The sequence below is a fragment of the Lagenorhynchus albirostris genome, chromosome 16 (assembly GCF_949774975.1).
Source record: "Lagenorhynchus albirostris chromosome 16, mLagAlb1.1, whole genome shotgun sequence".
Classification (NCBI taxonomy): Eukaryota; Metazoa; Chordata; class Mammalia; order Artiodactyla; family Delphinidae; genus Lagenorhynchus; species Lagenorhynchus albirostris.
Window position 1 is genome coordinate 59,165,362 of NC_083110.1, and position 13,327 is coordinate 59,178,688.

General features: G+C 55.0%; 1 protein-coding gene across 7 annotated transcripts in view; it reads right to left on the reverse strand.

Moving 5' to 3' along the window:
- Positions 1 to 13,327, reverse strand: part of SH3PXD2A (SH3 and PX domains 2A) — a 248,697-nt gene that overhangs the window by 10,719 nt on the left and 224,651 nt on the right. For 6 of the 7 annotated variants that reach the window (XM_060125291.1, XM_060125290.1, XM_060125292.1 and 3 more), the window contains 3 exons: positions 13,098 to 13,147; positions 10,319 to 10,438; positions 5,742 to 8,182 (listed from right to left, as the gene is read on the reverse strand). In XM_060125291.1, coding sequence (XP_059981274.1) covers positions 6,209 to 8,182; positions 10,319 to 10,438; positions 13,098 to 13,147 — 2,144 coding nt within the window. In that variant the 3' untranslated portion in view covers positions 5,742 to 6,208. Of the gene's footprint in view, positions 1 to 92; positions 8,183 to 10,318; positions 10,439 to 13,097; positions 13,148 to 13,327 lie in introns of those variants that run through there. The other variant, XM_060125289.1, reaches the window with a different exon arrangement.

Below are 13,327 nucleotides of genomic sequence, written 5' to 3' on the forward strand. Positions count from 1 at the left end.
TCTCTGGAAGCCTCCTTCTTGGGGAAGGGGCGGTAAACCCCAGCCACCCCAAACACGCGCACACTCATCTTGCCGACGTGCCTCTCACTCACCTCCAACGTGCTCGATCCATACTTTTGCTTTAAAACGACAATTCTTCCTTTCTCTCTTGCCTCCTGAGGTCCAGCCCATTAGCTAGGATGGAAATGGGAACAAAGGAGGGACCTTCATCGTAGGGACCCATTCTCTAAGGCCACTAAGTTCTGGAATGGGAGAGGGGGCTGATTGTCAAGGTCAAGTGCAAACTCAAGGTTAAAAAGATAGGCTCCGGGAAGGGGGATGGCATGGTAAAACCAACATTATAGGCAGCCTGGGACCAAGGCCCAGGAAGACAGAGTCCTCTACCCAGTCTATAAGCACCAGTGTGCCCAACTTCTGGCCTGAGGACCCAGGTGCACAGGACAAAACAGGAGCGATGCTATTATCAGTGGGGCTCTTCTTCCTGAAGTGCAGCTGTAGGTCACTGACCCTGTTGTGTCACTGGCTCTGATCACAGAGCTTGAGAACCAGGGGCTGCCCCAACCAGAGATCATGATTTAGACAAAAAGCTCAGTAATGTCAAGGGGGAGCCCTCCACATGATTCCCATGAAGCGTTCAGTCAGGCCTGCAGTCTAGACCCGGGGTGCTGACGTACCCGCACGGGTAGGTCCACTGAGCTCACGGTGACCAATTTCTCGCCCCGACCAGCCTGATCCACCCTCAGCAATATAAGAACTGAGGGCCAGCTGCTCTCCTGACATGGGGATTCCCACAGTGGCGATATGCATGGCAAAGGCTGGGAGTCAGCCTACTAGAGACACTGCGGGTGGCAGCCCCATCTGACCGCCTCGGCACTTCCACACCCAGTGGCGGCACCTTTCCACATCTTCATTTTGGAGCCCGGGACGGTGGCCTAGGCTGCTTCTGCTAGATCTGTTAATGCCAGTGTGAAGTTTCCAACTAAATACTTAATAAAATAATTACCAAAAAAAAAAAAAAGACACATTGCACTCTCCAGCCAGAATTACACGTGTGAATAACACATACGCTTGCTGCCAGAAGCTGTGAGTCCTTCGGGGCCTGCCCAATGCCAAGGACTTGTTCAATGGAGACAGCTTGCCCAGTATGTTTTTCCTCTAACCCCATGTTCTTTAGTTCAAGTGGGAAATGACCAACACTCTCACATAACGCACTCGAATGCACACACACACACACACACACACTCTCTCTACCTCAACAACACACAGCCCTCAAAAAAGTGAGGGAATCTTAATTCTTTAGCACTGTGGATGGTTCTCTTTCCAGAGAGCTCTGCATCGGGATTCTTGAAGATTGGACCTATAGACGTATACACTCCAAGGAGAGCCACCCCCACACGGGGGCGCGGTCCCACTCTGGGCGCCAGGTTCCTATTTGTACAGAAATTCACCGAACGGGATGGAGCAGCAAGCGTACAGTACTGGAGGTGGAGGGGATGAGCCCGCAAGGATGTCCCTGTCGCCTTGAGGGGCAGAGCTTTGGACCCAGAGACTTCCCGTCCTGTCCCCTCTCTACTGGCACCCAGGTAGGAGGCGGCGGCTTGGTACCTGTCGTGGGAAGTTCTGTCTGCAGGGACCTCAGCAGGCTCCTCCGACGCTTCTCCAGGCCCTTCTGGGGACTGTCGGGGTGTTGAGCAGAGGCAGGGCTCGCGCCTTGCTCGGGCTGAAGTCATTGAGATGAACGGGTGGCCCTGGCTCAGCACCAGGCCCAGCTGCAGGCTTGTGGGAATCGGTGCGTCACTGGGGAACGCTGGGCTCAAGGCACCCACATCCCTCCAGAAGGGTTTGATTACATCGAGGGTTCCTGCCCATAAACTGAACTTGAGGTTACGTAGTTTTAGAAAGACTCAAACATACATCGAAAGGATCATGGCCCAAACATCAAGAGATTGGCATGAGAGGGCTGCCAAGGGTTATTTTGGGGACAGGTCTTTCTGAGCAGCTGGCTGAAAAACAACGGAAATGAAAACAAGGAACGGTTCCTGGAGGCCCTTGCTCTGTGCCTGGGGCTGGGGCCCCGGGGAGGCCAAGTGCCCCATGCCACTTCCCTGAATCCCTCTCTTCTGGGCGGACAACACCCAGCAGAAGGGGATGCCCTCTGGCGGGGACCCCTGCCATCTTGCCAGGGAAGGGGGAAGGGGAGGAGGGGTAAAAAAAAATCAATACCCAGGTCATCTATAGGCTCCACAGCTACGACTTCTTCCAGGAGCCCCACCTCCCCTAGCGAGAGACGGGGTTGCTGGCTCTCCCGCCACCATCCCAACAAGCCCTGGCATCCCTCTTGATAATATTGCACTTTTCCTGTCTCTCAGATTGTTTTCATTTTCGATTGAGAATGCAAAGTATTTGGAGCGGGTAGGGGAAGTGAGTAACCTTAAAGAAATAATATATTAGTTAAATACAAAAACAGGAAAAGTAGGGGTTACTTTATCTTTTTTTCCATAAAAACAAAACAAACTACCAAACCAAGGTCTAAACTTAAACAGTTCTACACCTATTCTGCAAATACTAGTAATATGAAAATAATGCTTGACCGAAATTCCCTTGTCTTTTTTCCTTAGATGATAATAGTAACATGCCTTGCTGAGGAAAGCAATGGATATAAATGCCAGTAAAATACGCTGCTCTAACATCTGAAAGTGATTAAAACGATTCTATATAATGCCTTCGTCAAGATGGAGCATGGAGGAGGAAGAGAGAGGACCCTGTGGGGCTAGGCTGGGGGTGAACGGGCTGAAGGCTGGCCAGAGGGCCCAGCCACAGCTGGGGCAGATGGCACACCTGCTGTTCAGGCTGCCCCCTCCAGCTCCCTCTTGCCACCCTCGGGGTCCCTTGGCCTAGTGGGAACAGCATGATGGGGCCAGGGAGCCCAGCCAGGCCCCTGTTACAAAGTGGGAGAGAGATGAAGACATCTTTTTCCCTTGTAATAAAAGAAAAAAGTCTTTAAACTGAAAGGAAAAGCACCAAATGATGCATCTTCGGGCATTATATAAACCTCAATAATGACCTCAGAAGGGCTCATTTTGATTAAAGTTGCAGTATACAGCAATACAACGTCATTTCACATTTTCAATCGCAACTAATGGAAAACTAGGTTTGGACACTGCTGAGATTTTTTTTTTTTTTAAACCTTTTAAAGTCCGATCTGGTTTTCCTCCAGATGGGTCAGAGCCACAGACCCCTCCCTCCTCTACCTGCTGCCAGAAGTACCCTCCAACGTCACAAAGCAGCTCAGTAGCTCTAGGGAAAAGCCCTCTTGCCCTGGGCAGGGCTAGGAGTCCAGGGGCACAAGGCCTGGCATCCCCTGGCCATGTCTGAGAGGGACTGGCATGCACCCTTCTTGCTTCAAGTATTAATATTCTCTTTGGGTTTGCAGGGTTTGTGCTGTGCTGTAAGGGGGTTGATGGTGAGGGGCAAGGGGCGAAGACGGGGCATGGCAATCCCTGTTCACTGCCCAAAGCTACATGCTGTCACCAGGTGGCAGCATTCTCTACTTTTCCTGGATGCCTGAGCAACCCCCAGCCATCCTCGGGGCTGGATGTCACATTGTAAACATGATGACCACACTATAAACTCTAGCGGGGCTGGGGAGGAGTGCAGGGGTGGACGCAGTGGGGAGGTCTGCCGTTAACTAGCTATGTGATTTGGGGAAAGCTAATTCCTGTCTTTGGGCTGCAGTAACAAGAGGGTATGGGATGGAGTGACCCTGAAGGTCACTTACAATGACTCACTTAAGGGCACTGGGGATTAAGGAGAGAGGGTCCTTGGGGGGCTGGGAGAACATCTGCCTTGTGGGTGGTGGAGAGTCCCACAAGGCAGTGCAGTGAGGAAGGGCAGGGAAAGATAGGCTCTGGGGAGCACTGTGGTCCAGTCCGACTGAGATGCTCTGTGCTTAGCAGATGCGTCCTGCACTCCTTCCTGGCCTGGCTGGCGTGTTACTGATTGAACTGGCTCAGTGCAGACATTGAGGAGTGAGGCCGCTGGGGCCATCCCCCTGGAAGATAGCTACGTGGAAGGTCCTTTAACCCGACAATCACTCTACTTTTAAATTTTATTTTAAATAATCATAAATTACTTTTTTTTCTTTTAATAAATATGTGCTGCTTAAAAATGAGAAAAGTATATACTGCATCTTTAAGTAATGCACTTTGCTCTCTGGGTTTCTTTCCATTCCACCGTATTAAAGTGCATTAATTAAAAAATAATGAACCACTTCTTTATCATTATTGTTCAAATAAGTCCAAATAATATTAATATGAAGACACTACAACACTACCATTAGTACTGCAATCTAGCAGATAACTCAACATCCTGCTCTATTTAATACTGTCCAGCAGAAGAAAATAGTAACTAATTTTAATTTTAAACAAACAAAAGGAAGCAAAATCTCACCACGGCCTTTTGAACATAGAACGGGAGCAGTTTGCTAGAGCTGCCAGGCGTCAGTGTACGGCGAAGGAGGAGGGCAGGGCGGCTGGGGGCTGAGGGCACAGGCGCGGGTCCCCCGCTGTTCTTCAGGCATCATACGCTGCCTGGGGGGCGGGGGAGTGTGGGCGGAGGGAGGGCCTTTCCTCCTTAGTCCAGGATCTGGCAGCTGAGTCGGGGGCTGTGAAGCCTGATCTGTCCACAATCAAAGGCACGTGTGGAAATCCACTCCCAGTGAAGAGTGAGTCCTTGGGGAAGCCAGTTTGGCCTCTGAAGTGTCGACTGAAAGACACCACCCAGAGTTGACAGGGACGTCATTCTCTCCCTTCTCTCTTTGCAGGGGCACTGCCCCTCGGAAAGACCAGGTTGGCTCCTGGCCCAGGGATCTTCGCCTCCTCGGGCACCTGCGATATTGCTTGCAGGCCAGGGGGTGCCTGGTGGTGTCCGCCCAGCAGGTTCCCCTGGGCCCAGGGTGAGGGCGATGGCTGCTGCTCCACAGCCTTCACATAAGGCTTCGGGCCCTGCCCAGGCAGGGGAACGTTCGCTGCCCCTCTCCTGAACACCACCCGCCTCCCTGCTGAGGGTTCTGCCCTGCTGAGGTTGCACAAGAACCAGGAGAGCAGCGTCTCTGCTTTGCCACGGCTGGGACCAGGGCTCCTCCAGCCCGAGATCCCTCTGGCAAGCACCAGTACTGTCCACACAGTGGAAACCAAATGAAGCGACTTTGGCTTGTGGAGGGAAGGATGCAAAACACAAACCAAACCACCTCCCCACAAGAGTATGATAGAAAGGCCATCCACTACCCATCCCGTCCCGTGAGGCTGACCGCCCTTGGGTCCCCAAACAACTCCTAAAGTAAGACCAAAACCCAAGGCCTGACATAGAAGGCCCAAAGCAATACACCTCTCCCAAAACCTGCAAAGAACTGCCCACCCAGAAATATCCAAAATAAAGTCTGTGCAGACTGTGAAAAGACCGACGGCTCTACCTGCCCTCTCTGTGAACACTGGAGCTGGTGGTCCTCCACGGGGGTGCCCCAGGCAGGGCAGCCTCTCTTCTCAAGGCCAGCAGCAGTGACGGCTAAGAATGGTGGTCCTTGCTGGCAGCTGGGGAACTGCTTTTTCTTCAACTAACAAGAAACAGTGGCCTGGCCCAGGGACAGCCTGAGCTCGCAGGAGATGCCTCCCAGCCCCAGGGCCAGTGGTATCTCCTACCACACCCACCCATGGCAGGCAGCAGAGATTCCTGGGAAACCAGCGTAACTCACAAACATAGATTAGGATGATACAAGGGCTACTTCCGGGGTACAAGATGCCAGCAACGGAAGCCAGGCTAGGCAGGGGCAGGGCACAGGAGGCCCGCACAACCACACCTTTTCCAGATTTGCAGCCAAGGCACAAATTGGGGTTTCCTACATGGCCTGTCCCAAATGGTGCCGAGTCCATCAGCAGAGTCCCCAAGGTGCACGTGTGAGGCTCAGCTTTCTTGCCTCCGGTCCCAGGCCCAGGACACCCCTGCCCCTTCCACTCCCTGCTCAATGTGGGCCCCCACCAGACCCTACCTTCCAGCTGGGGGACAGCCTGGAGGGGAGTATCTTCGAGGTCCCACATTCTGCAGGTTTAACGTTGTCCTCCCCACCCCCTCCCATTTTCCCTTTCCCTTTTGTCTTCTCTCACAGCTCACCCATACTGAGGCTGCAAGGACTTAGACCCCCCACCACTCCTCGTTAGTTCTTTTTCTCCAAGTAGTTGGAGGGCACCCAGCCTTTGAAGGGCTTCACCCCGTCCAGAATCTGGCAGTACCACCAGCCGTTGGGGTTCCTCTCGAGGACCTCCATGGACACGCCCTCCTGGAAGCCCGCCGTCTCCTCATCCCCCTCGTAGTCTGCGATCGAGACGTACACATCTTTGAGGTTGTTGTGGATGAACTGGGACTTCTCAATGGGCTTGGGGCGCACAGGGGACACCGGGATGCCGTTGCGCTGAGTGGGCAGCAGAGGAGGGTCCGAGCCCTGGCTGGCGGCCCGTTCGACCAGGCGGCCCTTGGCTTCTGCGGCTGCCGAGCGGGCAGTGCTGAAGGAGGAGTTCCGGCGGACGCCTCGGAGGCCGTCGGTGGCCGTCAGCGACTCATTCCTCCTCAGGGCACAGGACAGGTTGCTGTCCTTGGGCGGTGGGGACACGAACACCGACTGGGGCCTCACGGCCACCTGCCGCACGCCATTCCTCATCTTCACCGCCCCGGCGCCCGAGGTCTTGACGAAGCCGCCGGGAGGCTTGGAGGGGATGGGTGGCGTGGCCCTTTTGCTCTGGTTGACGGTGTTCAGCGCTTGGACCCGCTTCTCGATCTTTTCCAGACTGTCTGACTTGCCCTCGTTCTGCTTGCTCTTGGTGGCCACTGTGTCCAGCTCTTTGCCAGGGGGGTCGAATTGCTCGTTCTCACCGAGCACCAGATAGTGGGAGGGGGCCCAGCCCTCCAGCTCCCCAAACCTCACGTACCACCAGCCACTTTCCAGCTTCTCAAGCACCTGCACCTCCACGCCTGCCGGGAAGCTGATCTCCGAGTCCTGGACCTTTTGGTAGGCACTACATGTCGTGTAGGAGGTGGCCTGCCCTTCCCACCCCTTCTTGGTGGGACACGGGGGCGTGGCGGCAGGGAGGGTGATGAGGTCGGCCGAGCCTCTCCTGGACCCCTCACCGGGACCCTCGAAGGCCATCTGGGGTGGCAGCTCCGAATCCTCGCTCTTGGAGCCCTTGAGGCCGCCCCGGAGCTGGCCAGTGGGCCTCAGCTGGCGCCGTAAAGTGCTGATGTCCATCTTCTCCTGACTCTGGGACTCTGTGCGGTTCAGGAACGGCTTGGGCCGAACTGATGGCTTGGCCCGGGCACAGGAGGTCAGCCCAGTCTTCGGGTCAGCATCCTTCCTCGCTCCGACCTTGGGAGCGCCGCGGATGCCTGCGTCCGAGGCAGAACGGCGCTTCAGGTCCTCACTGTTCTTGGACAAGGACGAGGAGGAAGAGGAGGAAGAGGAAGAGCAGGTGGTGTTGATGGTGATGGACGAGGAAAAGGAGGCCGAGGAGTGGTTCTTCCCCAGTTCCGCCTGGGCGTTCTTCTCTGCCTTGAGCTTCAAGAGCGACGACGATTTGGGGGAGCCCGATCTGGGGGAGTTTTTCCTGGCAAGGGACAGCGGGGAGCCGCCTGGGGAGTCGCTTTCCCGGGAGGAGCGCCTGGCCGACAGGGCGTCCTCTGCACATGCCCGGAAGCCCTCGTTCTCATAGATGGTCTCCTCCTCCAGGGCCACGTCCTCTGCAGATCCGCCCACCTTGAAGCGGGCGCGCTGCAGCGAGAAGGCGGGCGAGGGCTTGTGGGGCTGGCCGGGCCGCCTGTCCCCCGAGCTGCCGTCCTCTGCGGGCTCCTCACTCAGCTCTGGCTCTGAGTCGAAGCCAAAGGCAGGGATGTCATACTCGGGCTCCTCGTACCTGAGCCTCAGCGGGGAGTCCTGGCTCTCACCAGCACCCGCCAGACCCTCCTCGGCCTCCTTGGGCTTGCTGGGCGGTGCCGGTGGGGGCACCTTGGGCCGCGTCAGAGTGCTCGTGCGGCGGCTCAGGTTGGGCTTCCTGCGCTTATCGATGTACGACGCGGGGGCCCAGCCCTCCTTCTCACCGATCTGCACGTACCACCAGCCACCCGAGTTCTTGTCGATGACCTGGGGGAAGGGGCAGACGGGCCAGTGAGCTGGGAGGATCGCTGGGGCCCTACCATGTGCCAGGGTGGGAGCTTCCCACTTTGGCTCTAGGAGACATTATCTCCATTTCCCAGATGAGTGAACTGAGCCACTGAGTAAGTGGCCCAGGACCCAACGTAGGAAGTGATGGGCTGGCATTCAAACCCAGGTCTCTATCGTCTCCTGGATGGGGGGGCTCCTACTCTCCAAGACCCCCTCTCCTGCTCTTCCAAGTCTCCTCCAACACCCTGGTCGAGCTGGCCTCCTCTCCAGACCCTCACTTCTCCTCCCGCTGAGCTACTACACTTGGAAGATGCACTGTTCCCAGTCCCTAACAAAACCCCGCTCACCACGGACCCATACGTACAAAAGACTGCCATTCCACCACTTCCATCCTCTCACTCCCATACTGCTAGGCCCTCCCTCGGTGACACTGGAAAGGGTCTCTCAGGGCAGAAGAGAATAGGAGGGTGCAGGTGAGTGGAACCTGGAGGTAAGGCTGAGGCCGGACCTCCCTGGTTTCCCCATTGCTCATGGTCATTTCACCACATGTGGAATCCCACTGAAATCCTACCAGCTGAGGAGATTTCTTTGAGTTGAACGGCTTCCTGGGGGAAGGCTAGGGCCTCTCAGTCATTTCCCTGTTAGTATAAACTCGTTCAAGGAGCTTCTTTCTTAACTGCTATTTGAGACTGGAGAAAGCCCAGGAGTGTGGTTGCTGGCTGTACCGAGGTCCGTTTGGATCGGGGAATACGAATGGAAGAGGCAGTTGTCCTTCCATGTGCGCAGGTTCCGCATCCCTGGATGTGGAGGGCCAACTGCACTACGATTTTATGTAAGGGCCTTGAGCATCCCAGGATTTGGGTGTCCATTGGGGGTCATGGAACCAACGCCCCACGGACCCCGAGGAACAACTGTAATTTTGAATTGTGGAACACTGCTGGAGGAGGAGGTCCCAGGGAGGGGAAGGGAAGCTTGAAAGCACCGGCACTGGGGGAAGAGGGGCAAGGAAGGAAGGGAGGATAGAGACCACCAAAGGCAAGGTCTGCCTGAGGCCAGCCCTCTGCAGCCCCCGCCCTGCATTGGGTGCCATATTCCGTCCTTCACTCTGCCCACTCCATACTCAAAATGCATACGTGGGTAGATCCTAGGTATGTCAGTTCTCTTACATTATGAGCTTCATAGGCTCTTCTGGAAGCATAAGCACCACTGGGAGAATGATTTCTCTTAGAAATTTAGTTCTAAGTTCCAGGCATGTGGTTTAAAACATTCACATTGGGGATATCACCTCTTCAATGGGCAGAAACTGCCCAGTTACTCTTCTGATGGTTTTACAGGTATTAATTGGACTTAACTCCATTACTACACAGAGCCACTCAAGAGAAAGATCTGAGTCACAGATCTTCTCTGGCCCCTGGAGTGCCACGTTCAGCGCTGGCCACAAAGTGGGGTTTCATAAATGCTAGGAGACCGGCTGGGAGGGAGCAGGAGAGGGTCTGCTACCCACTTGCAGAGAGAAATCATCAGAACCTGGGGGAGAAGGGACTGCATCGAATGTCAGAGGTGCCTGTGGTGTGGACGTGGCCAGAGCGGGTCCTCGGTGCCTTACTCCGGCTGCCTGGACAACATTCTCCCAACAGCAGCACTTCCTAATATGGGTCTTGTGGAACCCTGGCCCCCAGGAGCTCCTGGGAGAGGAATCTAGGTGATACTGCCTATTCCAGTCCCCTCTTAGAGAAACACAGTGACACCCCCATATCTAGGCTCTGAGAAGTTCTGCAATTAAAACAACAAAGCTGGTTGGGTTTTGCTTAACTCACTGTCCTCCAAACTCAACCCCAGAGGCCCTTTGTTTCAAAGTGTCCCCATCACGAGCTCCTATAATATGCTTTGGGAAACGCTGCTGTGACGGCAGCTGGGTGGAGACAGGAGCCGTGGGTTCTAGTCCTGGCTGTGGCACTTACTGGCTTTAGGCAAATTCTAATCCCTGTGGGTTCTGTTTCTGCACCTTTTCCTGCTCGCCCCTCAGGAATGTCGCCAGCAAGACATAAATGGGAAACACGGGGGGTATCTGACCATCATGAATTATAACCCTCAGCCCCATGGCCCAAGGCTCACCTCTGCCTTCTGTCCGCCTCGAAAACTGATCCCATCAGAAATGCACGACTGGAATTCAGCAATGGTGTAGTACTCCACCTCAACAGAAGGGGGCTCTGGCGGCTTAGGCAGCTGGAACCCCTGAGGCAGAGAAGGACTCAAGTCAGCGAGACTCACCTGATCAGAACCGTAACTGAGGTGAGTGTGGCGGCTACACCAGGTGGAGAGCAGCTGACCTGAGGATGTATCAATCACCTGAGTCTCAGGGTGGCTCACCAAGAGACCACTCTCCTGATCAGGCTAAGAACACCTAGGATTCGCTTGAGACTTGTCTGAGCTATGCAAATGATCATCTAAGTAAATTTCCACCCTTACATCTTTGGAATCCAGTTTTCAGAAGCCTCAACAGCTAGGTCCCAAAACAAAAGTCAAAAAGCGGAGAAACTGTTGTAACAAAGCCCGTGCACACTGCCCCCTGGGAGAGGAGAGCCATGTCCTTGAGTCTCAGGTGAAGGGCCACCGGGGTGACACCTGACTGCAGAGGTGGGGTGGGTGTAAGGGGGTGTGGGGTTGGTCAGAAAACGCCTTGGTCTGTCATCGTGATGATGCCAAATGGTTAGGCAAGCACGGAATACACTCAGGATCCTTTGCTCTGGGGTTGGGTAGAACGCGCTGGGCAGCCTAAATGCTTCCTAGATGCTGGCGTGTCGATAGCTAAGCCTGACATGCAAGCAAATGTAGAATACAGCCACAGCCCATGAGCTGGGAGCCTCATTCATTCACTTGACAAATGTTTGTTGTGTGTCTACTGGGTGCCAGACTCTGATCCAAGGCACCAGGCATGCAAGAGTGAACCAAAGGGACAGGACAACCCCCTTGCCCTCGTGGAGAGGACATTCCAGCTTCAGCCAGTCTCTACTCCAGCCAACATGGCCTTGGCGCCTCCCCATCACTCCCAATATGGCCTGGTATCAAACAAAGGAGTTAAAATAAAACAATCTTATAAAAAAGGTACACGTGTTTGGGAGGCTAGAGGGGGGGGGGAAGCAGCTACAGCGTAGCAGGAAGACCTCAAAAGGTCTCTGCCTGCAGGTGGACGCATGTGGGCTCCAGTCCCAGCTCAGCAATTCACCAGTTGCGTGGCCCTGGGCAAGGCCCTTGCTCTCTCTGAGCCTCAGTTTCCTCATCTGTAAAATGGAACTAATAACAGGGCCATGAGATAATGAACATAACTTCTGGTCCAGCCAGCGGCACAGGAAAAGCTCTATAAACATAAGCTGAAGCCGAACGCTCTTCCTGAAACGCCATCCTATTCCTCTTACCCTGCCTCGTCCTTCAAGGCTCAGCATGTTCTAATCCTGCCAGTCACAGCTGAGCTGCCTCAGGTCAGAGTGAGTGAAGGGTGCGGGGGAGGCTGGTTTTGAGGGACCAGGTCAACTTTCCCTGCCCTGGTGGCTGGCTCTGCAGCCGTGCATGCGCACAGAGGTGGCCCAGGTCCCGGCCCTGCCTGGACCCCCGCGGCCAGGTGGGAGTCGGACGGACCTAGCCGGAAAGAGCAGCTCTGCCCTAGCAAGCCCTGCTTTTGGCAGGTGTGGAAAGAATTACCCCATTCTTGCCAAAATCAAGTCTGCCTGAAAATAATTAGCTGGGGCTGAGAGAGATGAGGGGAGGGGAGAACTCGTTCAGTTGTGTAAAATGGGAGGAGAAACAAGATAGAAAACTCCAGTGGGGCTGATGGCCAGGGCCAGGACGGTCCCATCTCCAGGGGCCAAATCTTCAAAAATCCTGTTTAGGGAAGGCCAACTCTTCCAGTGACGGCCGCTGTCCACCCCCCTGGGGCGGATGTCACTGACCACAGTAAATCTTGCGGCTAAGCCCAGACGTGACTGCAGAATCCTTGTCCACACGTAGTGCACAGAGAGCTGACAGAGGAAGTGGAAAGTCGATGGCCAGCCCTCTGCATACACCATCTCATCCCATCCTTACAACAGCCCTAGGAGATGGCTGGCACTGTCCCCCTCTTATAAATAAGGAAACTGAGGCCTCTGGAGGGTAAGCAACCTGGCCAGGGGCTTGCTGTTTCTCAGTGTCAGAAACGGAGTATGAATCCATGCCTGGCAGGCCTGTAGCCCCATTCTTTGCACTGCATCCCACTGCCCCAGATGACAGTTCTTGGTTCTAGGGCTCTCGGTCTGCCACCTCTCACCCAAAGCCCCAGCACCCTGAGTGCACATCCACCTCCGTGGCGGTCTGGATGCCAGGAAACCTCACCTACAGGCGCCACAGACCCCAGCAGCACTGAGCCTCTTTGAGCTTCAGCATAAACAAGTCCCTGCCATTTACCACCCTCCTCCCCGGAGAAGATGCTCACTGGTCTGCCCTGCGCCCTCCCAGGTTCTGGCATCCACTGGGCACTCCCGGGCAAGGAAGGCAAAGCTGAAAGTCTTCCAGGCTCACATGGACAGCAGCCCTATTTCCCGCCCCTGGCAATGCCCCGGCTGGACACTCTCGCCAGCCAGTCTAAATGTTTATGTCTGCCAGTGCCGTGGCTGGGATGGATTTATTTAGCTTTAGAGTGCAGTGTGTTTTCGATTAAAAACTGTCCAGCTAGGCCCCAGGAAGGCTGGGTTCCCCAGGCTTCCCTCCCTGCCTCCAGCCCCACAAAGCTGGAAGCTCCAGCATGGCCCTGGGGAAGCCCTGGACCAACAGACTCTGCACTGAGACAGCCAATTACTGGGAGCTGCTACGGGGCACCCAGGAAAAGGGAATGAGAAAGAGAGAAGAAACTGAGCACACATACCAAGCTGGACTCTCTGCGAGGTGGAGGCCTTGTCCTGAGGTTCGGGGAGCCTAGAAGAAGAAACAGGGCTTCAGAAATCGCAGCCAGACACAGTGCCTTCCCTCCCTTCCCTGGGTGTGATCTCCTGATGCTGGGAAGTTCCCGCTCTTTTCCCACATTTATGAGGAACCCATGCTCCCGGTCACCACAGGCACGAGAGCTGGGCTTCTTCAGTGGAAGTGAGAGATCTT